The sequence below is a fragment of the Dendrobates tinctorius genome, unplaced genomic scaffold (assembly GCF_039654945.1).
Source record: "Dendrobates tinctorius isolate UK_male_01 unplaced genomic scaffold, ASM3965494v1 ptg000136l, whole genome shotgun sequence".
Lineage (NCBI taxonomy): Eukaryota > Metazoa > Chordata > Amphibia > Anura > Dendrobatidae > Dendrobates > Dendrobates tinctorius.
Window position 1 is genome coordinate 2,101,715 of NW_027361804.1, and position 22,872 is coordinate 2,124,586.

The 22,872-nt window shown below is 56.3% G+C and overlaps 2 protein-coding genes across 8 annotated transcripts in view; one reads left to right on the forward strand and one right to left on the reverse strand.

Annotated features, from left to right (window-relative positions):
• BCAT1 (branched chain amino acid transaminase 1) overlaps positions 1-19,486 on the reverse strand; it is a 49,011-nt gene extending 29,525 nt beyond the window's left edge. The window contains exon 1 of one of the 3 annotated variants that reach the window (XM_073544017.1): positions 19,345-19,486. Coding sequence is in view for 1 of the 3 variants with exons in the window: in XM_073544014.1 (XP_073400115.1) it covers positions 11,914-12,003 (90 nt within the window). In the remaining 2 variants the exon portion in view is untranslated. Of the gene's footprint in view, positions 1-11,913; positions 12,123-19,344 lie in introns of those variants that run through there. The other 2 variants (XM_073544016.1, XM_073544014.1) reach the window with 2 other exon arrangements.
• Positions 19,487-22,374: 2,888 nt separating this feature from the next.
• IRAG2 (inositol 1,4,5-triphosphate receptor associated 2) overlaps positions 22,375-22,872 on the forward strand; it is a 72,650-nt gene continuing 72,152 nt past the window's right edge. For 2 of the 5 annotated variants that reach the window (XM_073544004.1, XM_073544008.1), the window contains exon 1: positions 22,375-22,484. The gene's annotated coding sequence lies outside the window, so the exon portion shown is untranslated. Of the gene's footprint in view, positions 22,560-22,872 lie in introns of all 5 variants that reach the window. The other 3 variants (XM_073544005.1, XM_073544007.1, XM_073544006.1) reach the window with 3 other exon arrangements.

Consider the following 22,872-nt stretch of genomic DNA (forward strand, 5'->3'; position numbering starts at 1 on the left):
TGGTTTGCACCTTGTGGAGACCCCTCTGCATTTTCTCTCATGATGTCTTTTCATGGTGGACTTGGATACTGACCTCCTAGAGAGTGGTCTTCTATTGACGGGATGTTGTGAAGGAGATTTTCTTCACCATGGGAAAGATTCTGCGATCATTTACCACTGGTGTCTTCCAAGGATGTCCAAGCCTTTCTTAGATCCTGTGCTCACCAGGGCGTTTGTTTTGTTTTTTTACTAAGTTGTTGATTTGGCCCCTCCTGACATTTCTGTTCTCTCTGATGGATTTCCTTTTTTTAACCTAATGATAGTTGGTTTCTCTTCCTTTGAACGCATGTGGTGGGTTCACAGCAACAGGTTCCAAATGTAAATTCCGCACCTGGAATCAGCTCCAGACCTTTTACCTGTTTCACTGATGATGGATTAATTAGCGAAAAGCCCATGAGTCACATTAAAGAGCATTTCACATAATTAATAAAACTAAAAATATTACTATTGCGCTTGGAGTCGTCGTAAAATGAATAAAATGGAAAAACAAATATATGAGCCAGTAATGAATAACCAAATTAGGACAAACAGTATAGTTAGCACAAAACTAGTCGTATAAATCCCTTTGGATCTTGTCTCCTATTGCAGTAGGGGTTAAAGTACCACACACAAAAAAAAAAAAAAAGAATGAACTCAGGCTGGAACCAAAGTGCCCAGTGACAGACATTGCACATGGATCATGGATCAGTAGTGAGGGTTGAGGCTGCCACAAGTGAAGTAGGCGGCTGCAGGCTTGGATGAAGCCGCCGCTGATTCCAAGTTACAGGTTCCACGGGTCCTTTTAGGATCGAGGTCACTCCTCTATTAAATAACCAAATGATTCCTTTCTCCTTATCGCTTGCAATAGTCACGGTAGCGGTGCTCCCCCGGCCGGCGGCAGCAGCAAGCGCTACATGCAGGCTGAAAAAAAGTTGCGCGTGCTGAACGCTGTGCTCGTCAGCACAGGACCTGCGTGACGTCAGAGGCGCGTGATGTGCTGGGCTGCAGCCGCTATGGATCGCGGTATGGACCAAAAAGGCTACCCGACGCGTTTCAGAGACTCCGGTCTCCTTCCTCAGGGAGGTTTGCATTATTTCACATAGTTGTCCAATTACTGTTGGTCCCTTTAATAAGAGGCAGCTCCATATTAAAGCGATGTAATTCCTAACCCTTCCCCCAATTAGGATGCGAGTCCCCTCAGATTACAGCTGAGAATCGGCACTTTACTCCCAGGATAGAACTGGATCTTTTCAAAAGCTAAAATGCCAAAACGTGTTCACTTTCCAGATATTTCTGCATCTTATTATATATATATATATATATATATATATATATATATATCTCTTGGCGCCTCTAGCGCGGAGATCCCCCAAATGTAACAGGAAGACAGAAGATACGTTGTATCCTCCCACGATCGGTCCTGGGGTCTCAGCCGCCTCCGATGAGACGTTTGTGGTGAGGAACAAGACCGGCAGCTAGTAACAGTGATGATGGTGCTGGTAGTAGTAGCGATGATAGAGGCCGTAATTAGTTGGTGCCTTCAGGCGGCTCCAGGATGTGACATTTCCTGGCTCTGCAAGTTGGGGATGTACTGAATGCTGAGCCCGATGGGGGAGGGGAAGAACTGGCCCTCATGGATAAGATTTCACTGAGAGGTTGTAGGTCATTTCATTGGAAAGAGCATTACTGCTAAGTCTGCAACTGACCTAAAGTATCTAATCCTAACGTGTGATACGGTCTGCTGAGCCATGTATCCAATCCTAACCTGTATGCAGTAGCGTATCACTAATAGATACAGATCAAGCGGCCGCTATGGGGTCTGAGTGCCAATAAAGATAAAAGCAATGAAGGAACACTATACATTCTTGGCTAGGGAAGCTCCCTGTATACAGAGATACACCATAAGATCCTGTCTGCAGCCACCACTAGAGGGAGCTCCCTGTATACAGAGATACATGATAAGATCCTGTCTGCAGCCACCACTAGGGGGAGCTCCCCGTATACAGAGATACATGATAAGATCCTGTCTGCAGTCACCACTAGGGGGAGCTCCCTGTATACAGAGATACATGATAAGATCCCGTCTGCAGTCACCACTAGGGGGAGCTCCCTGTATACAGAGATACATGATAAGATCCTGTCTGCAGTCACCACTAGGGGGGAGCTCCCAATATAGAGATACATGATAAGATCCTGTCTGCAGTCACCACTAGGGGGAGCTCCCTGTATACAGAGATACATGATAAGATCCTGTCTGCAGTCACCACTAGGGGGAGCTCCCTGTATACAGAGATACATGATAAGATCCTGCATGTTGTTTAGATTTTCACCATTTGCAGAATCTCTTCTTGCTGTTATTAATGGAGAAGTAAAATCTAGTAAAGAGTTGCTGACAATTGTGATAGGAATTGAGCTTTTGGCACAATCACCTGGATGTGTTCTTATCCCCGTGCCCTGGTATTTTCTGCAGTGTGATGTTTTTTGTGCTCGGCCCCTTAAGCCCCCCCATGAACGATGGGAGGTCTCTTTTGCAGATAATTGGAGGGAGCGAAGTTCTGCTGAAGAATGTGAATTACACAAGAAAGAAGTTCAACAGAATAAAGTGGAGTCACAACTAAGACCCCCAAGGGGCAGAGTGTCACCTCAGAACCCCTCTAAAAAACCTCCAGCCCCATATCTCTGAACAGCAAGCAGAGACTTGTCTACACTCCAGAGACGCCCTCCAACCAGAACAGCCGAATCTGCGCCTCCTGAATCTGCTGGATCCGGATCAAAAATTACAAGGATCAGTCAAGAGAAAAAACATCTGTACATAACTGCAAGCACAAGGCGTGGTACTGTGCGGAGGAGATATAGGGGCTTACACCCCGTATACAGGGCAGGGGACGTGGTACTATGCGGAGGAGATATAGGGGCTTACACCCCGTATACAGGGCAGGGGACGTGGTACTATGCGGAGGAGATATAGGGGCTTACACCCCGTATACAGGGCAGGGGACGTGGTACTGTGCGGAGGAGATATAGGGGCTTACACCCCGTATACAGGGCAGGGGATGTGGTACTATGCGGAGGAGATATAGGGGCTTACACCCCGTATACAGGGCAGGGGACGTGGTGCTGTGCGGAGGAGATATAGGGGCTTACACCCCGTATACAGGGCAGGGGACGTGGTACTATGCGGAGGAGATATAGGGGCTTACACCCCGTATACAGGGCAGGGGATGTGGTACTATGCGGAGGAGATATAGGGGCTTACACCCCGTATACAGGGCAGGGGACGTGGTACTGTGCGGAGGAGATATAGGGGCTTACACCCCGTATACAGGGCAGGGGACGTGGTACTGTGCGGAGGAGATATAGGGGCTTACACCCCGTATACAGGGCAGGGGACGTGGTACTGTGCGGAGGAGATATAGGGGCTTACACCCCGTATACAGGGCAGGGGACGTGGTACTATGCGGAGGAGATATAGGGGCTTACACCCCGTATACAGGGCAGGGGATGTGGTACTATGCGGAGGAGATATAGGGGCTTACACCCCGTATACAGGGCAGGGGACGTGGTACTGTGCGGAGGAGATATAGGGGCTTACACCCCGTATACAGGGCAGGGGACGTGGTACTGTGCGGAGGAGATATAGGGGCTTACACCCCGTATACAGGGCAGGGGACGTGGTACTGTGCGGAGGAGATATAGGGGCTTACACCCCGTATACAGGGCAGGGGATGTGGTACTATGCGGAGGAGATATAGGGGCTTACACCCCGTATACAGGGCAGGGGACGTGGTACTGTGCGGAGGAGATATAGGGGCTTACACCCCGTATACAGGGCAGGGGACGTGGTACTGTGCGGAGGAGATATAGGGGCTTACACCCCGTATACAGGGCAGGGGACGTGGTACTGTGCGGAGGAGATATAGGGGCTTACACCCCGTATACAGGGCAGGGGACGTGGTACTATGCGGAGGAGATATAGGGGCTTACACCCCGTATACAGGGCAGGGGACGTGGTACTATGCGGAGGAGATATAGGGGCTTACACCCCGTATACAGAGCAGGGGACCTGGTACTATGCGGAGGAGATACAGGGGATTACACCCCGTATACAGGGCAGGGGACGTGGTACTGTGCGGAGGAGATATAGGGGCTTACACCCCGTATACAGGACAGGGGACGTGGTGCTGTGCGGAGGAGATATGGGGCTTACACCCCGTATACAGGGCAGGGGACGTGGTACTATGCGGAGGAGATATAGGGGCTTACACCCCGTATAAAGAGCAGGTGACGTGGTACTGTGCGGAGGAGATATAGGGGCTTACACCCCGTATACAGAGCAGGGGACCTGGTACTATGCGGAGGAGATACAGGGGATTACACCCTGTATACAGGACAGGGGACGTGGTGCTGTGCGGAGGAGATATAGGGGCTTACACCCTGTATACAGGACAAGGGACGGGGTACTGTGCAGAGGGATAACGGTATTACAACGTGAATACATGACAGGGAACATGGCACTGTGAAGAGATACAGGGGCTATATATATATATATAATATATATCAGGAGGAGTGGTACTGTGCAGTGTGTATATACAGGAGGAGGGGTACTGTGCAGTGTATATATACAGGACAGGAGGAGTGGTGCTGTGCAGTGTATATATACAGGAGGAGAGGTACTGTGCAGTGTATATATACAGGAGGAGTGGTACTGTGCAGTGTATATACAGGAGGAGTGGTACTGTGCAGTATATATGTATACACACAGGAGGAGGGGTACTGTGCAGTATATATATATACAGGAGGAGGGGTACTGTGCAGTATATATATACAGGAGGAGGGGTACTGTGCAGTATATATATACAGGAGGAGGGGTACTGTGCAGTGTATATACAGGAGGAGTGGTACTGTGCAGTATATATATATACACACAGGAGGAGGGGTACTGTGCAGTATATATATACAGGAGGAGGGGTACTGTGCAGTATATATATACAGGAGGAGGGGTACTGTGCAGTATATATATACAGGAGGAGAGGTACTGTGCAGTGTATATATACAGGAGGAGTGGTACTGTGCAGTGTATATACAGGAGGAGTGGTACTGTGCAGTATATATATATACACACAGGAGGAGGGGTACTGTGCAGTATATATATACAGGAGGAGGGGTACTGTGCAGTATATATATACAGGAGGAGGGTACTGTGCAGTGTATATATACAGGAGGAGTGGTACTGTGCAGTGTATATATACAGGAGGAGAGGTACTGTGCAGTGTATATATACAGGAGGAGTGGTACTGTGCAGTGTATATACAGGAGGAGTGGTACTGTGCAGTATATATATATATACACACAGGAGGAGGGGTACTGTGCAGTATATATATACAGGAGGAGGGGTACTGTGCAGTATATATATACAGGAGGAGGGGTACTGTGCAGTATATATATACAGGAGGAGTGGTGCTGTGCAGTGTATATACAGGAGGAGTGGTACTGTGCAGTATATATATATACACACAGGAGGAGGGGTACTGTGCAGTATATATATACAGGAGGAGGGGTACTGTGCAGTGTATATACACAGGAAGAGTGGTAATGTGCAGTGTATATACACAGGAAGAGTGGTACTGTGCAGTGTATATACACAGGAGGAGTGGTACTGTGCAGTGTATATACACAGGAGGAGTGGTACTGTGCAGTGTATATACACAGGAGGAGTGGTACTGTGCAGTGTATATACACAGGAGGAGTGGTACTGTGCAGTGTATATACACAGGAGGAGTGGTACTGTGCAGAGTATATACACAGGAGGAGAGGTACTGTGCAGTGTATATACACAGGAGGAGCGGTACTGTGCAGTGTATATACACAGGAGGAGCGGTACTGTGCAGTGTATATACACAGGAGGAGTGGTACTGTGCAGTGTATATATACAGGAGTGGTGGTACTGTGCAGTGTATATATACAGGAGTGGTGGTACTGTGCGGTGTATATATACAGGAGGAGTGGTACTGTGCAGTGTATATATACAGGAGGAGCGGTACTGTGCAGTGTATATACACAGGAGGAGTGGTGCTGTGCAGTGTATATATACAGGAGGAGCGGTACTGTGCAGTGTATATATACAGGAGTGGTACTGTGCAGTGTATATACACAGGAGGAGTGGTACTGTGCAGTGTATATACACAGGAGGAGCGGTACTGTGCAGTGTATATATACAGGAGGAGTGGTACTGTGCAGTGTATATATACAGGAGTGGTACTGTGCAGTGTATATATACAGGAGGAGTGGTACTGTGCAGTGTATATACACAGGAGGAGTGGTACTGTGCAGTGTATATATACAGGAGGAGTGGTACTGTGCAGTGTATATATACAGGGGTGTGGTAGCAGAATGCAGGGAGTCTAATCAGGCCGATCTCACATTGTCAGTGGGTCTTATCTCTTGCTGCCACTCACATGTGCCCTTTCTTCAGAGGAGCTGTAGTGGGGTCACTGGTTGTCAGGACTTCTGCACACCAGGAGGCATGGTGGGAAACCTGCGGAATTGTGGCTGAGCAGGTCCCATCCGGTCCAGGTCATTGCTCTATGGCAGAGTCCCAGGATACACAAATAATCCCTCACGCTGGCACCCAGAGGTGGTGAATATCTGGCAGCCGCTCCCCTTCTGCAATCAAGGTCACTGACACCACGTCCTTCCTCCATGCTCACTGGATTCTCCCGGATCAGCTGCAGGGTAACAGGACGGCGCTGAGGACCCGGAGCAGAACCGGGAGTCTATAGTCTATGTATACACCGTGTATGGAGGAGGAAGAACCTGGAGAATATGGAGGGCAGCTCCGTGGCTCAGTGGTTAGCACTGTACTATATATAGGGCAGCTCCGTGGCTCAGTGGTTAGCACTGTACTATATATAGGGCAGCTCCGTGGCTCAGTGGTTAGCACTGTACTATATATAGGGCAGCTCCGTGGCTCAGTGGTTAGCACTGTACTATATATAGGGCAGCTCCGTGGCTCAGTGGTTAGCACTGTACTATATATAGGGCAGCTCCGTGGCTCAGTGGTTAGCACTGTACTATATATAGGGCAGCTCCGTGGCTCAGTGGTTAGCACTGTACTATATATAGGGCAGCACTGTGGCTCAGTGGTTAGCACTGTACTATATATAGGGCAGCTCCGTGGCTCAGTGGTTAGCACTATTATATACAGATCAGAATGGTGGCTCGGTGGTTAACACTGTAATATCAATAGGGTAGCATGGTGGCTCCCATACACTGATACTAGGGAATGTAGATTGTGAGCCCCATCTGTGTCACATGGCGCAGCCGCAGATGATTATAGGCAGGATACGGAGCCATGTGGCGGACATGTGTCCCTGCAGAGCATGTGTACAGGGGGGGTTATATTACTGGGGGATGCAGACAGATACATTGTATACAGCAGATGACTGCAGAGCACAGGGTGTATCTAGTGGAGGAGATACTGTATATACTCTGTATATAGGAGCCCCAAAATATACACAGTAACCTCCCATGGATCAGTGACACCAAGAGTGTGCAGCTTATCACAGGGTGATGCCGGCTGTCCTCTCTCTCTCCTCCCTGCCCGGTGTGTGATGCCGGCTGTCCTCTCTCTCTCCTCCCTGCCCGGTGTGTGGTGCCGGCTGTCCTCTCTCTCTCCTCCCTGCCCGGTGTGTGATGCCGGCTGTCCTCTCTCTCTCCTCCCTGCCCGGTGTGTGATGCCGGCTGTCCTCTCTCTCTCCTCCCTGCCCGGTGTGTGATGCCGGCTGTCCTCTCTCTCTCCTCCCTGCCCGGTGTGTGATGCCGGCTGTCCTCTCTCTCCCCTCCCTGCCCGGTGTGTGATGCCGGCTGTCCTCTCTCTCCCCTCCCTGCCCGGTGTGTGATGCCGGCTGTCCTCTCTCTCCCCTCCCTGCCCGGTGTGTGATGCCGGCTGTCCTCTCTCTCCCCTCCCTGCCCGGTGTGTGATGCCGGCTGTCCTCTCTCTCCCCTCCCTGCCCGGTGTGTGATGCCGGCTGTCCTCTCTCTCCTCCCTGCCCGGTGTGTGATGCCGGCTGTCCTCTCTCTCTCCTCCCTGCCCGGTGTGTGATGCCGGCTGTCCTCTCTCTCTCCTCCCTGCCCGGTGTGTGATGCCGGCTGTCCTCTCTCTCTCCTCCCTGCCCGGTGTGTGATGCCGGCTGTCCTCTCTCTCTCCTCCCTGCCCGGTGTGTGATGCCGGCTGTCCTCTCTCTCTCCTCCCTGCCCGGTGTGTGATGCCGGCTGTCCTCTCTCTCCCCTCCCTGCCCGGTGTGTGATGCCGGCTGTCCTCTCTCTCTCCTCCCTGCCCGGTGTGTGATGCCGGCTGTCCTCTCTCTCTCCTCCCTGCCCGGTGTGTGATGCCGGCTGTCCTCTCTCTCCCCTCCCTGCCCGGTGTGTGATGCCGGCTGTCCTCTCTCTCCCCTCCCTGCCCGGTGTGTGATGCCGGCTGTCCTCTCTCTCCCCTCCCTGCCCGGTGTGTGATGCCGGCTGTCCTCTCTCTCCCCTCCCTGCCCGGTGTGTGGTGCCGGCTGTCCTCTCTCTCCTCCCTGCCCGGTGTGTGATGCCGGCTGTCCTCTCTCTCCCCTCCCTGCCCGGTGTGTGGTGCCGGCTGTCCTCTCTCTCCCCTCCCTGCCCGGTGTGTGATGCCGGCTGTCCTCTCTCTCTCCTCCCTGCCCGGTGTGTGATGCCGGCTGTCCTCTCTCTCTCCTCCCTGCCCGGTGTGTGATGCCGGCTGTCCTCTCTCTCCCCTCCCTGCCCGGTGTGTGATGCCGGCTGTCCTCTCTCTCCCCTCCCTGCCCGGTGTGTGATGCCGGCTGTCCTCTCTCTCTCCTCCCTGCCCGGTGTGTGATGCCGGCTGTCCTCTCTCCCCCCTCCCTGCCCGGTGTGTGATGCCGGCTGTCCTCTCTCTCTCCTCCCTGCCCGGTGTGTGATGCCGGCTGTCCTCTCTCTCTCCTCCCTGCCCGGTGTGTGATGCCGGCTGTCCTCTCTCTCCCCTCCCTGCCCGGTGTGTGATGCCGGCTGTCCTCTCTCTCTCCTCCCTGCCCGGTGTGTGATGCCGGCTGTCCTCTCTCTCCCCTCCCTGCCCGGTGTGTGATGCCGGCTGTCCTCTCTCTCCCCTCCCTGCCCGGTGTGTGATGCCGGCTGTCCTCTCTCTCCCCTCCCTGCCCGGTGTGTGATGCCGGCTGTCCTCTCTCTCCCCTCCCTGCCCGGTGTGTGGTGCCGGCTGTCCTCTCTCTCCCCTCCCTGCCCGGTGTGTGGTGCCGGCTGTCCTCTCTCTCCTCCCTGCCCGGTGTGTGATGCCGGCTGTCCTCTCTCTCTCCTCCCTGCCCGGTGTGTGATGCCGGCTGTCCTCTCTCTCTCCTCCCTGCCCGGTGTGTGATGCCGGCTGTCGTCTCTCTCCCCTCCCTGCCCGGTGTGTGATGCCGGCTGTCCTCTCTCTCTCCTCCCTGCCCGGTGTGTGATGCCGGCTGTCCTCTCTCTCTCCTCCCTGCCCGGTGTGTGATGCCGGCTGTCCTCTCTCTCTCCTCCCTGCCCGGTGTGTGGTGCCGGCTGTCCTCTCTCTCCCCTCCCTGCCCGGTGTGTGATGCCGGCTGTCCTCTCTCTCTCCTCCCTGCCCGGTGTGTGATGCCGGCTGTCCTCTCTCTCTCCTCCCTGCCCGGTGTGTGATGCCGGCTGTCCTCTCTCTCCCCTCCCTGCCCGGTGTGTGATGCCGGCTGTCCTCTCTCTCTCCTCCCTGCCCGGTGTGTGATGCCGGCTGTCCGCTCTCTCCCCTCCCTGCCCGGTGTGTGATGCCGGCTGTCCTCTCTCTCTCTCCTCCCTGCCCGGTGTGTGATGCCGGCTGTCCTCTCTCTCTCTCCTCCCTGCCCGGTGTGTGATGCCGGCTGTCCTCTCTCTCCCCTCCCTGCCCGGTGTGTGATGCCGGCTGTCCTCTCTCTCCCCTCCCTGCCCGGTGTGTGATGCCGGCTGTCCTCTCTCTCTCCTCCCTGCCCGGTGTGTGATGCCGGCTGTCCTCTCTCTCTCCTCCCTGCCCGGTGTGTGATGCCGGCTGTCCTCTCTCTCCCCTCCCTGCCCGGTGTGTGATGCCGGCTGTCCTCTCTCTCCTCCCTGCCCGGTGTGTGATGCCGGCTGTCCTCTCTCTCCTCCCTGCCCGGTGTGTGATGCCGGCTGTCCTCTCTCTCCTCCCTGCCCGGTGTGTGATGCCGGCTGTCCTCTCTCTCTCCTCCCTGCCCGGTGTGTGATGCCGGCTGTCCTCTCTCTCTCCTCCCTGCCCGGTGTGTGATGCCGGCTGTCCTCTCTCTCTCCTCCCTGCCCGGTGTGTGATGCCGGCTGTCCTCTCTCTCTCCTCCCTGCCCGGTGTGTGATGCCGGCTGTCCTCTCTCTCTCCTCCCTGCCCGGTGTGTGATGCCGGCTGTCCTCTCTCTCTCCTCCCTGCCCGGTGTGTGATGCCGGCTGTCCTCTCTCTCTCCTCCCTGCCCGGTGTGTGATGCCGGCTGTCCTCTCTCTCCCCTCCCTGCCCGGTGTGTGATGCCGGCTGTCCTCTCTCTCTCCTCCCTGCCCGGTGTGTGGTGCCGGCTGTCCTCTCTCTCCCCTCCCTGCCCGGTGTGTGATGCCGGCTGTCCTCTCTCTCCCCTCCCTGCCCGGTGTGTGATGCCGGCTGTCCTCTCTCTCCCCTCCCTGCCCGGTGTGTGATGCCGGCTGTCCTCTCTCTCCCCTCCCTGCCCGGTGTGTGATGCCGGCTGTCCTCTCTCTCTCCTCCCTGCCCGGTGTGTGATGCCGGCTGTCCTCTCTCTCTCCTCCCTGCCCGGTGTGTGATGCCGGCTGTCCGCTCTCTCTCCTCCCTGCCCGGTGTGTGATGCCGGCTGTCCTCTCTCTCTCTCCTCCCTGCCCGGTGTGTGATGCCGGCTGTCCTCTCTCTCTCCTCCCTGCCCGGTGTGTGATGCCGGCTGTCCTCTCTCTCTCCTCCCTGCCCGGTGTGTGATGCCGGCTGTCCTCTCTCTCCCCTCCCTGCCCGGTGTGTGATGCCGGCTGTCCTCTCTCTCTCTCCTCCCTGCCCGGTGTGTGGTGCCGGCTGTCCGCTCTCTCTCCTCCCTGCCCGGTGTGTGATGCCGGCTGTCCTCTCTCTCTCCTCCCTGCCCGGTGTGTGATGCCGGCTGTCCTCTCTCTCTCCTCCCTGCCCGGTGTGTGATGCCGGCTGTCCTCTCTCTCTCCTCCCTGCCCGGTGTGTGATGCCGGCTGTCCTCTCTCTCTCCTCCCTGCCCGGTGTGTGATGCCGGCTGTCCTCTCTCTCTCCTCCCTGCCCGGTGTGTGATGCCGGCTGTCCTCTCTCTCTCTCCTCCCTGCCCGGTGTGTGATGCCGGCTGTCCTCTCTCTCCCCTCCCTGCCCGGTGTGTGATGCCGGCTGTCCTCTCTCTCTCTCCTCCCTGCCCGGTGTGTGGTGCCGGCTGTCCGCTCTCTCTCCTCCCTGCCCGGTGTGTGATGCCGGCTGTCCTCTCTCTCTCCTCCCTGCCCGGTGTGTGATGCCGGCTGTCCTCTCTCTCTCCTCCCTGCCCGGTGTGTGATGCCGGCTGTCCTCTCTCTCTCCTCCCTGCCCGGTGTGTGATGCCGGCTGTCCTCTCTCTCTCCTCCCTGCCCGGTGTGTGATGCCGGCTGTCCTCTCTCTCCCCTCCCTGCCCGGTGTGTGATGCCGGCTGTCCTCTCTCTCCCCTCCCTGCCCGGTGTGTGATGCCGGCTGTCCTCTCTCTCTCCTCCCTGCCCGGTGTGTGATGCCGGCTGTCCTCTCTCTCTCCTCCCTGCCCGGTGTGTGATGCCGGCTGTCCTCTCTCTCCCCTCCCTGCCCGGTGTGTGATGCCGGCTGTCCTCTCTTACCTCCATGCTGTTCTCTGCCGGGAGATGCCGGGGACACGTTGCAGAGTCTGGAGACTGTGACTGAGCTCTGCCTCTGCCGGAGGATGACATCAGCCGGGGGTGTGCTCCACTGTACAGAGAGGAGGAGGAGGAGGAGTGGCCCCTGCTGACACCCTGCCCGGCACCGAGGATACCACCCTGCCCTGACTGACCGGCACCGACGATATAGTAGTCTGTAGTAGGTGTAGCAGTCTCTCCTCCCCACCCCTGGGTGCACTGGCTGGGTGTAGTAGTCTCTCCTCCCCACCCCTGGGTGCACTGGCCGGGTGTAGTAGTCTCTCCTCCCCTCCCCTGGGTGCTCTGGCTGGGTGTAGTAGTCTCTCCTCCCCACCCCTGGGTGCAGTAGTCTCTCCTCCCCACCCCTGGGTGCAGTGGCCACGTGTAGTAGTCTCTCCTCCCCACCCCTGGGTGCTTTGGCTGGGTGTAGTAGTCTCTCCTCCCCACCCCTGGGTGCTCTGGCTGGGTGTAGTAGTCTCTCCTCCCCACCCCTGGGTGCTCTGGCTGGGTGTAGTAGTCTCTCCTCCCCACCCCTGGGTGCTCTGGCTGGGTGTAGTAGTCTCTCCTCCCCACCCCTGGGTGCTCTGGCTGGGTGTAGTAGTCTCTCCTCCCCACCCCTGGGTGCTCTGGCCGGGTGTAGTAGTCTCTCCTCCCCACCCCTGGATGCTCTGGCCAGGTGTAGTAGTCTCTCCTCCCCACCCCTGGGTGCACTGGCCAGGTGTAGTAGTCTCTCCTCCCCACCCCTGGGTGCTCTGGCTGGGTGTAGTAGTCAGTATCCCCTTGCTGGTAGTCTGGCTGGGTGTAGTAGTCTCTCCTCCCCACCCCTGGGTGCTCTGGCTGGGTGTAGTAGTCTCTCCTCCCCACCCCTGGGTGCAGTAGTCTCTCCTCCCCACCCCTGGGTGCTCTGGCCGGGTGTAGTAGTCTCCTCCCCACCCCTGGGTGCTCTGGCCGGGTGTAGTAGTCTCCCCACCCCTGGGTGCTCTGGCCGGGTGTAGTAGTCTCTCCTCCCCACCCCTGGGTGTAGTAGTCTCTCCTCCCCACCCCTGGGTGCTCTGGCTGGGTGTAGTAGTCTCTCCTCCCCACCCCTGGGTGCTCTGGCTGGGTGTAGTAGTCTCTCCTCCCCACCCCATGTGCGGCTCTGGCCGGGTGTAGTAGTCTCTCCTCCCCACCGCTGGGTGCTCTGGCCAGGTGTTGTAGTCTCTCCTCCCCACTCCTGGGTGCTCTGGCCGGGTATAGTAGTCTCTCCTCCCCACCCCTGGGTGCTCTGGCTGGGTGTAGTAGTCTCTCCTCCCCACCCCATGTGCGGCTCTGGCCGGGTGTAGTAGTCTCTCCTCCCCACCCCTGGGGGCTCTGGCCAGGTGTAGTAGTCTCTCCTCCCCACCCCTGGGGGCTCTGGCCAGGTGTAGTAGTCTCTCCTCCCCACCCCTGGGGGCTCTGGCCGGGTATAGTAGTCTCTCCTCCCCACCCCTGGGGGCTCTGGCCAGGTGTAGTAGTCTCTCCTCCCCACCCCTGGGGGCTCTGGCCAGGTGTAGTAGTCTCTCCTCCCCACCCCTGGGGGCTCTGGCCAGGTGTAGTAGTCTCTCCTCCCCACCCCTGGGGGCTCTGGCCAGGTGTAGTAGTCTCTCCTCCCCACCCCTGGGGGCTCTGGCCAGAATCATAGAATCATAGAATCGTAGAGTTGGAAGGGACCTCCTGGGCCATCTGGTCCAACCCCCTGCTCAAAGCAGGATTCGCTAAATCATCCCAGTCAGATGTCTGTCCAGCCTCTGTTTGAAGACTTCCATTGAAGGAGAACTCACAACTTCTCGTGGCAGCCTGTTCCACTCATTGATCACTCTAACTGTCAAAAAGTTTTTTCTAATATCTAATCTGTGTCTCCTCCCATTCAGTTTCATCCCATTGCTTCTAGTCTTTCCTTGTGCAAATGAGAATAAAGTTGATCCTTCTACAATGTGACAGCCCTTTAGATATTTGTAGACAGCTATTAAGTCTCCTCTCAGTCTTCTCTTTTGCAAACTAAACATTCCCAAATCCTGCAACCTTTCCTCATAAGACAGGGTTTGCAGACCCGTCACCATTCTGGTCGCTCTTTTCTGAACTTGCTCCAGTTTGTTGATGTCTTTTTTAAAATGTGGTGCCCAAAACTGGACACAATATTCCAGATGAGGTCTGACCAAAGAGGAGTAGAGGGAAATAATGACTTCACGTGATCTAGACTGTATGCTTCTGTTAATACATCCTAGAATTGCATTTGCCTTTTTTGCTGCTGCATCACACTGTTGACTCATATTCAGTCTGTGATCTATTAGTATACCCAAGTCTTTTTCACATGTGCTGTCACTTAGCCCTATTCCTCCCATTCTATATATGCTTTTTTCATTTTTATTGCCCAGATGTAGTACTTTGCATTTCTCCCTGTTAAAAACCATTCTGTTAGTTGCTGCCCACTTCTCCAGTTTATTTAAATCTTTTTGAATCCTCTCTCTCTCTTCTCTAGTATTAGCTATCCCTCCTAGCTTTGTGTCATCAGCAAATTTAATCAGTTTACCCTCAATTCCTTCATCTAAATCGTTGATAAAGATGTTGAACAATACAGGGCCCAGGACAGAGCCCTGTGGTACCCCACTTGAGACATTCTTCCAACTGGAAGGTGTAGTAGTCTCTCCTCCCCACCCCTGGGGGCTCTGGCCGGGTGTAGTAGTCTCTCCTCCCCACCCCTGGGGGCTCTGGCCAGGTGTAGTAGTCTCTCCTCCCCACCCCTGGGGGCTCTGGCCGGGTATAGTAGTCTCCCCTCCCCACCCCTGGGTGCTCTGGCCGGGTATAGTAGTCTCTCCTCCCCACCCCATGTGCGGCTCTGGCCGGGTGTAGTAGTCTCTCCTCCCCACCCCTGGGGGCTCTGGCCAGGTGTAGTAGTCTCTCCTCCCCACCCCTGGGGGCTCTGGCCAGGTGTAGTAATCTCTCCTCCCCACCCCTGGGGGCTCTGGCCAGGTGTAGTAATCTCTCCTCCCCACCCCTGGGGGCTCTGGCCAGGTGTAGTAGTCTCTCCTCCCCACCCCTGGGGGCTCTGGCTGGGTGTAGTAGTCTCTCCTCCCCACCCCTGGGTGCACTGGCCGGGTGTAGTAGTCTCTCCTCCCCACCCCTGGGTGCACTGGCCGGGTGTAGTAGTCTCTCCTCCCCACCCCTGGGTGCTCTGGCTGGGTGTAGTAGTCTCTCCTCCCCACCCCTGGGTGCACTGGCTGGGTGTAGTAGTCAGTATCCCCTTGCTGGTAGTCTGGCTGGGTGTAGTAGTCTCTCCTCCCCACCCCTGGGTGCTCTGGCTGGGTGTAGTAGTCTCTCCTCCCCACCCCTGGGTGCTCTGGCTGGGTGTAGTAGTCTCTCCTCCCCACCCCTGGGTGCTCTGGCTGGGTGTAGTAGTCTCTCCTCCCCACCCCTGGGTGCAGTAGTCTCTCCTCCCCACCCCTGGGTGCTCTGGCCGGGTGTAGTAGTCTCCTCCCCACCCCTGGGTGCTCTGGCCGGGTGTAGTAGTCTCTCCTCCCCACCCCTGGGTGCTCTGGCCGGGTGTAGTAGTCTCTCCTCCCCACCCCTGGGTGTAGTAGTCTCTCCTCCCCACCCCTGGGGGCTCTGGCCAGGTGTAGTAGTCTCTCCTCCCCACCCCTGGGTGTAGTAGTCTCTCCTCCCCACCCCTGGGGGCTCTGGCCAGGTGTAGTAGTCTCTCCTCCCCACCCCTGGGGGCTCTGGCCGGGTGTAGTAGTCTCTCCTCCCCACCCCTGGGGGCTCTGGCTGGGTGCAGTAGTCTCTCCTCCCCACCCCTGGGGCCTCTGGCCGGGTGTAGCAGTCTCTCCTCCCCACCCCTGGGTGCTCTGGCCGGGTGTAGCAGTCTCTCCTCCCCACCCCTGGGTGCTCTGGCCGGGTGTAGCAGTCTCTCCTCCCCTCCCCTGGGTGCAGTAGTCTCTCCTCCCCACCCCTGGGTGTAGTAGTCTCTCCTCCCCACCCCTGGGGGCTCTGGCCAGGTGTAGTAGTCTCTCCTCCCCACCCCTGGGTGCTCTGGCCGGGTGTAGTAGTCTCTCCTCCCCACCCCTGGGTGCTCTGGCCGGGTGTAGTAGTCTCTCCTCCCCACCCCTGGGTGCTCTGGCCGGGTGTAGTAGTCTCTCCTCCCCACCCCTGGGTGCTCTGGCCAGGTGTAGCAGTCTCTCCTCCCCACCCCTGGGTGCTCTGGCCGAGTGTAGTAGTCTCTCCTCCCCTCCCCTGGGTGCAGTAGTCTCTCCTCCCCACCCCTGGGGGCTCTGGCCAGGTGTAGTAGTCTCTCCTCCCCACCCCTGGGTGCTCTGGCCGGGTGCAGCAGTCTCTCCTCCCCACCCCTGGGTGCTCTGGCCGGGTGCAGCAGTCTCTCCTCCCCACCCCTGGGTGCTCTGGCCGGGTGCAGCAGTCTCTCCTCCCCACCCCTGGGTGCTCTGGCCGGGTGTAGCAGTCTCTCCTCCCCACCCCTGGGTGCTCTGGCCGGGTGTAGCAGTCTCTCCTCCCCACCCCTGGGTGCTCTGGCCAGGTGTAGCAGTCTCTCCTCCCCACCCCTGGGTGCTCTGGCCGGGTGTAGTAGTCTCTCCTCCCCTCCCCTGGGTGCAGTAGTCTCTCCTCCCCACCCCTGGGTGCTCTGGCCGGGTGCAGCAGTCTCTCCTCCCCACCCCTGGGTGCTCTGGCCGGGTGCAGCAGTCTCTCCTCCCCACCCCTGGGTGCTCTGGCCGGGTGCAGCAGTCTCTCCTCCCCACCCCTGGGTGCTCTGGCCGGGTGTAGCAGTCTCTCCTCCCCACCCCTGGGTGCTCTGGCCAGGTGTAGCAGTCTCTCCTCCCCACCCCTGGGTGCTCTGGCCGGGTGTAGTAGTCTCTCCTCCCCTCCCCTGGGTGCAGTAGTCTCTCCTCCCCACCCCTGGGGGCTCTGGCCGGGTGCAGCAGTCTCTCCTCCCCACCCCTGGGTGCTCTGGCCGGGTGTAGCAGTCTCTCCTCCCCACCCCTGGGTGCTCTGGCCGGGTGTAGCAGTCTCTCCTCCCCTCCCCTGGGTGCAGTAGTCTCTCCTCCCCACCCCTGGGTGTAGTAGTCTCTCCTCCCCACCCCTGGGTGCTCTGGCCAGGTGTAGCAGTCTCTCCTCCCCACCCCTGGGTGCTCTGGCCGGGTGTAGTAGTCTCTCCTCCCCTCCCCTGGGTGCAGTAGTCTCTCCTCCCCACCCCTGGGGGCTCTGGCCGGGTGCAGCAGTCTCTCCTCCCCACCCCTGGGTGCTCTGGCCGGGTGTAGCAGTCTCTCCTCCCCACCCCTGGGTGCTCTGGCCGGGTGTAGCAGTCTCTCCTCCCCACCCCTGGGTGCTCTGGCCGGGTGTAGCAGTCTCTCCTCCCCACCCCTGGGTGCTCTGGCCGGGTGTAGCAGTCTCTCCTCCCCACCCCTGGGTGCTCTGGCCGGGTGTAGCAGTCTCTCCTCCCCACCCCTGGGTGCTCTGGCCGGGTGTAGTAGTCTCTCCTCCCCACCCCTGGGTGCTCTGGCCGGGTGTAGTAGTCTCTCCTCCCCTCCCCTGGGTGTAGTAGTCTCTCCTCCCCACCCCTGGGTGCTCTGGCCGGGTGTAGCAGTCTCTCCTCCCCACCCCTGGGTGCTCTGGCCGGGTGTAGTAGTCTCTCCTCCCCACCCCTGGGTGCTCTGGCCGGGTGTAGCAGTCTTGCAGCGATTCCTTGGCTACATTGCGCCACACTCCGCATCTGCCTTACATAATGTCTATGGCTGCACCCTCCATTCACAGGAAGCGCCTTGTTCCAAAAACGCCTGACATTCCCCCCGTCCTCCGCTGCCCTCAGATTTAGAATCCAGAGGCAGAGCCAAGATACAGTGATTGTAATTATAGAGCCCCCGTCACCCCAATCTGGGTCACCCGTGCGCTCAGCACAGAACCACACCGCTACTGTGCAATATTAAGTGGGCGGAGCACAGCCCATGTCATGCTCCTCCCATCTCGCCAGGACCAGTGGTTCTGTTTTACCTGAACCGCCCCTTTAATACAATTTCAATATCTGCTTAAAAGACTTTGCATTTCTCTTCCTCACCTTGGTCAAAACTTCTGCTAAACAGACCTAGTACAGCTGAGGATTTGTCACAATGTATCTAGTCTGACAGCCAACTGCAGGAATCTAAATATCCTGGACACCAAACATTGTAACAAACCGCCAGGACCGGAGAGATCTGTGCTGATCACAGGGGATTGTCTGCACCGATGCACTGTAACAAACCACCAGGAGAGATCTGTGCCGATCACAGGGGATTGTCTGCACCGATACACTGTAACAAACCACCAGGAGAGATCTGTGCCGATCACAGGGAATTGTCTGCACCGATACACTGTAACAAACCACCAGGACAGGAGAGATCTGTGCCGATCACAGGGGATTGTCTGCACCGATACACTGTAACAAACCACCAGGCGAGATCTCTGCTGATCACAGGGGATTGTCTGCACCGATACACTGTAACAAACCACCAGGAGAGATCTCTGCTGATCACAGGGGATTGTCTGCACCGATACACTGTAACAAACCACCAGGAGAGATCTCTGCTGATCACAGGGGATTGTCTGCACCGATACACTGTAACAAACCACCAGGAGAGATCTGTGCTGCTCACGGGGGATTGTCTGCACCGATACACTGTAACAAACCACCAGGACCGGAGAGATCTGTGCTGATCACAGGGGATTGTCTGCACCGATACACTGTAACAAACCACCAGGAGAGATCTGTGCCGATCACAGGGAATTGTCTGCACCGATACACTGTAACAAACCACCAGGACAGGAGAGATCTGTGCCGATCACAGGGGATTGTCTGCACCGATACACTGTAACAAACCACCAGGAGAGATCTGTGCTGATCACAGGGGATTGTCTGCACCGATACACTGTAACAAACCACCAGGAGAGATCTCTGCTGATCACAGGGGATTGACTGCACCGATACACTGTAACAAACCACCAGGAGAGATCTGTGCTGCTCACGGGGGATTGTCTGCACCGATACACTGTAACAAACCACCAGGACCGGAGAGATCTGTGCCGATCACAGGGGATTGTCTGCACCGATACACTGTAACAAACCACCAGGACCGGAGAGATCTCTGCTGATCACAGGGGAGTCTGCACCGATACACTGTAAGCAGTGGTAGCACCACAAAATTCAAACAAAAGTCTCTTCAACGTGTTATCTGCACATAAACGTCCAATCCCCACGAGTGCAGATACCTAGTATCCATATCACCATGCAGCATATAAATTATACTGCATCCTTCGTTTTACAGACACTACACACGCCAGTCCTCCTCTGACCAGTTCCCGTGGGGTCCTGCACCGCTGTACACCAGTCTCTTTACTCACACAGTGCAGGATATCCTCCGGATCGCAGCCGGCACCATATCCACCTGTTTTGCAATCGTTACACACGGCAGTCTTCTTTCGGGCACAGGACTGTCCACATCCGAGACCAGTCACCGTGGACAACTTGCATCTCTGTGTACACTGCGTGTTACCCGGCCTCACTCTGGCCCTGACACACCTGAGACTCACTCAGACTTACCAACCCTTACCTGCAGGGCATTTATCACAGCAACCTGTGGCTTTCAGCCACATAGAAAACCTGGGTTTAGGATGGAACAGACTGCAACACTCTCATACTGCAACACTCCACTCTCCTGCAGTCTGCTTCATCCACAACATCCAGAGCAGGTTTTCTCTACCTCTGTCTTGGACACTAACATGTCCAAGGCCAAGGCTAGGTTCACACTGCGTTACGGCAGTCCGTTTAATGCATGCGCTAACGCTACTCTTCTTTTCATCGCATTTGTGCGATTGCGTTAGCGCAGCTGCTACTCCTGCGCTGCACTGTAGACCGCGTCCGTCACAGCATAACGGCACTTCGCTAGCGCATGCCGATTTTGACACGCGTTAGCGATGCGCTAGGTTACAGCAGTCTATGGGTGCGTTATGTCACATTAATGCCGCTTTGTAACGCATCCGTTAAACGGACTGCCATACCGCAGTGTGAACCTGCCCTTACACTTTTATCAGTCTGCATCGCAGTCACAGCTACGCCCGTGACTGCCACGCACACCTATGGCCTTCATACACCTCCGTGCGTATCCTGGGGAGAACACACAGCGCCCCCTACCTGTGACATCAATCCCAGCTACGCCTGTGACCGCAACGCATTCCCACAGCCTCAATACGCCTCCGTGCATATCCTGGGGACAACACACAGCGCCCCCTAGCTGTAACAAACCCCCAGGACAGGAGAGATCTGCACCGATACACTGTAACATGAATTGTCAGCCGCTCTTAGATCCGGTGTCAGATCCACTTAAAGTGACGGCGCCTCTGATATTACTCCGAGCACATGGACGGTGTTTTTGTGTCGCTGGACGGGTTCACGGTCAGCGCCATGACACCCACCCGTCCGCCCTCCGCGCCTCCTGCCTTTATGGGACTTGTTATTGTGGAGGTGCGATAACGTCAAGGTCCCGAGTCCAAACATTGGCAGCTGTCAGGGGGAGAGGCGAGCACACAGCACACCTTCCACCCACCCCTCAGAGTCAACATGGAGGCCGATCACTGCCATCATTCTCTCCACGAGGCGCAAACAGCTCAGAAATATGACCCACGGAGCAACAGAGCAGCACCACCAGGTGGTGAAAGTGCGAAACACCAGGCTCCGAGAAATCATAAACGCAACCGCAATAAATGAGAACGATGGCGGCCGAGGCGGAGACCGGTGCAGAAATGGTTAACGCGCCGGCACAGCTGACTCCATTCACTGGAGACTAAATGTCAGCTGACATGAAGGTTCAGGATATTATCAGCGGGCAGCATGTGCTGCGTACCAGAAACGGTGCCAGGGTCACTGCAGCACACAGAGGTCGGGGGAGGCACAACGACCACTGCACGCGGGGGGCCTAGAAATCACGGGACCCCGCAGCAGAAGTCCCCACAGGAAAAGAGACGGTGAAGTCACAGAAGCGCGGCGTATCCCACAACAAGGTCACCCTGACCACGCAATGTTCCCCTGCTCAGTGCTCCCACACATTAAGACCCCTTTCATGGCCCCCAAAAAGTATGATGACAACAAAAGTGCCCCCCAAAAACAGTGATGTGCTCACAGTGAATTTCTACCCAGCACCCTCCACACGCACAGTGTGATGAGCCAACATAGACTGTAGGGCTAATGACCCCCACAAACAGTCTAACGGCCCCCACATAGTATAATGACCCCCACAAACAGTCTAACGGCCCCCACATAGTATAATGACCCCCACAGTCTAATGACCCCCACAAACAGTCTAACAGCCCCCACATAGTATAATGACCCCCCACAAACAGTCTAACGGCCCCCACATAGTATAATGACCCCCACAGTCTAATGACCCCCACAAACAGTCTAACAGCCCCCACATAGTATAATGACCCCCACAAACAGTCTAACAACCCCCACATAGTATAATGACCCCCACACACAGTCTAACAACCCCCACATAGTATAATGACCCCCACAAACAGTCTATTGGCCCCCACATAGTATAATGACCCCCACAAACAGTCTAATGACCCCCACAAACAGACAAATGGCCCCCACATAGTATAATGACCCCCACAAACAGTCTAACTGCCCCCACATAGTATAATGACCCCCACAAACAGTCTAACGGCCCCCACATAGTATAATGACCCCCACAAACAGACAAATGGCCCCCACATAGTATAATGACCCCCACAAACAGTCTAACAACCCCCACATAGTATAATGACCCCCACAAACAGTCTATTGGCCCCCATATAGTATAATGACCCCCACAAACAGTCTAATGACCCCCACAAACAGACAAATGGCCCCCACATAGTATAATGACCCCCACAAACAGTCTAACGGCCCCCACATAGTATAATGACCCCCACAAACAGTCTAATAACCCCCACAAACAGTCTATTGGCCCCTACAACACCCTCTAAACACTATAATGGTCCCCCAAAGCCCTTAAATAGTATAATAGCCCTCCAAATAATATACTGACCCCACACAGCCTTCGAAACTGTATAATGGCCACCAAATAGTCCTCCAAACAGTATACTGCCCCCTGTTATCAGCCATTCATGGCTGAGAATGAAGACCTCATGTTGTAGCCCTGAGATGAGTCCATGTTGGAGGCAGCAGCTGTTGGAGCCTCTGTGCTGTTTGCTGCTGCAGTACCTCACACCGTCCACATGGTGGCAGCCTCAACAGGTCTTTCATGGGGGCGGGGCTGTCAGGAGTATTTATGGCGCTGAGGGCAGGCGCCCGGCTTCTCCGCTGCAGGTGATGGGAGTGTGAGTCCCTGCAGGTGATGGGAGTGTGAGTCCCTGCAGGTGATGGGAGTGTGAGTCCCTGCAGGTGATGGGAGTGTGAGTCCCTGCAGGTGATGGGAGTGTGAGTCCCTGCAGGTGATGGGAGTGTGAGTCCCTGCAGGTGATGGGAGTGTGAGTCCCTGCAGGTGATGGGAGTGTGAGTCCCTGCACAGCAGAAGATAGTGAAGCTACAGCTCTGGTAAAAAGCCCAATCACAAACGGTAACAAATGTCCTCTCTGTTCCAGCCGCCCTCACTATACGTGTGTAACGTCACCGTGCGCGGTTATTCCAGGCTGTGTCCTGCGGGGGGCGCTGCTCTGTGGCTGCAGTGTGTGCTGGTGGCGGCCTCCTGTGTCCGCGCAGGGTGACATCGGCCCCTCGTTACCCCACTGTGCTGTGAGTTATGGTGGACGCCCCATGACTGGAGGACATTGTGGTTGTAGCTAAAAGATCGGTGTCTGTCGGGTCCTCACTCTCTCATGGCGACCCCTGACCCTGTGATCTGGAAAGAAGGACATGGGGCTGAGGAAAGG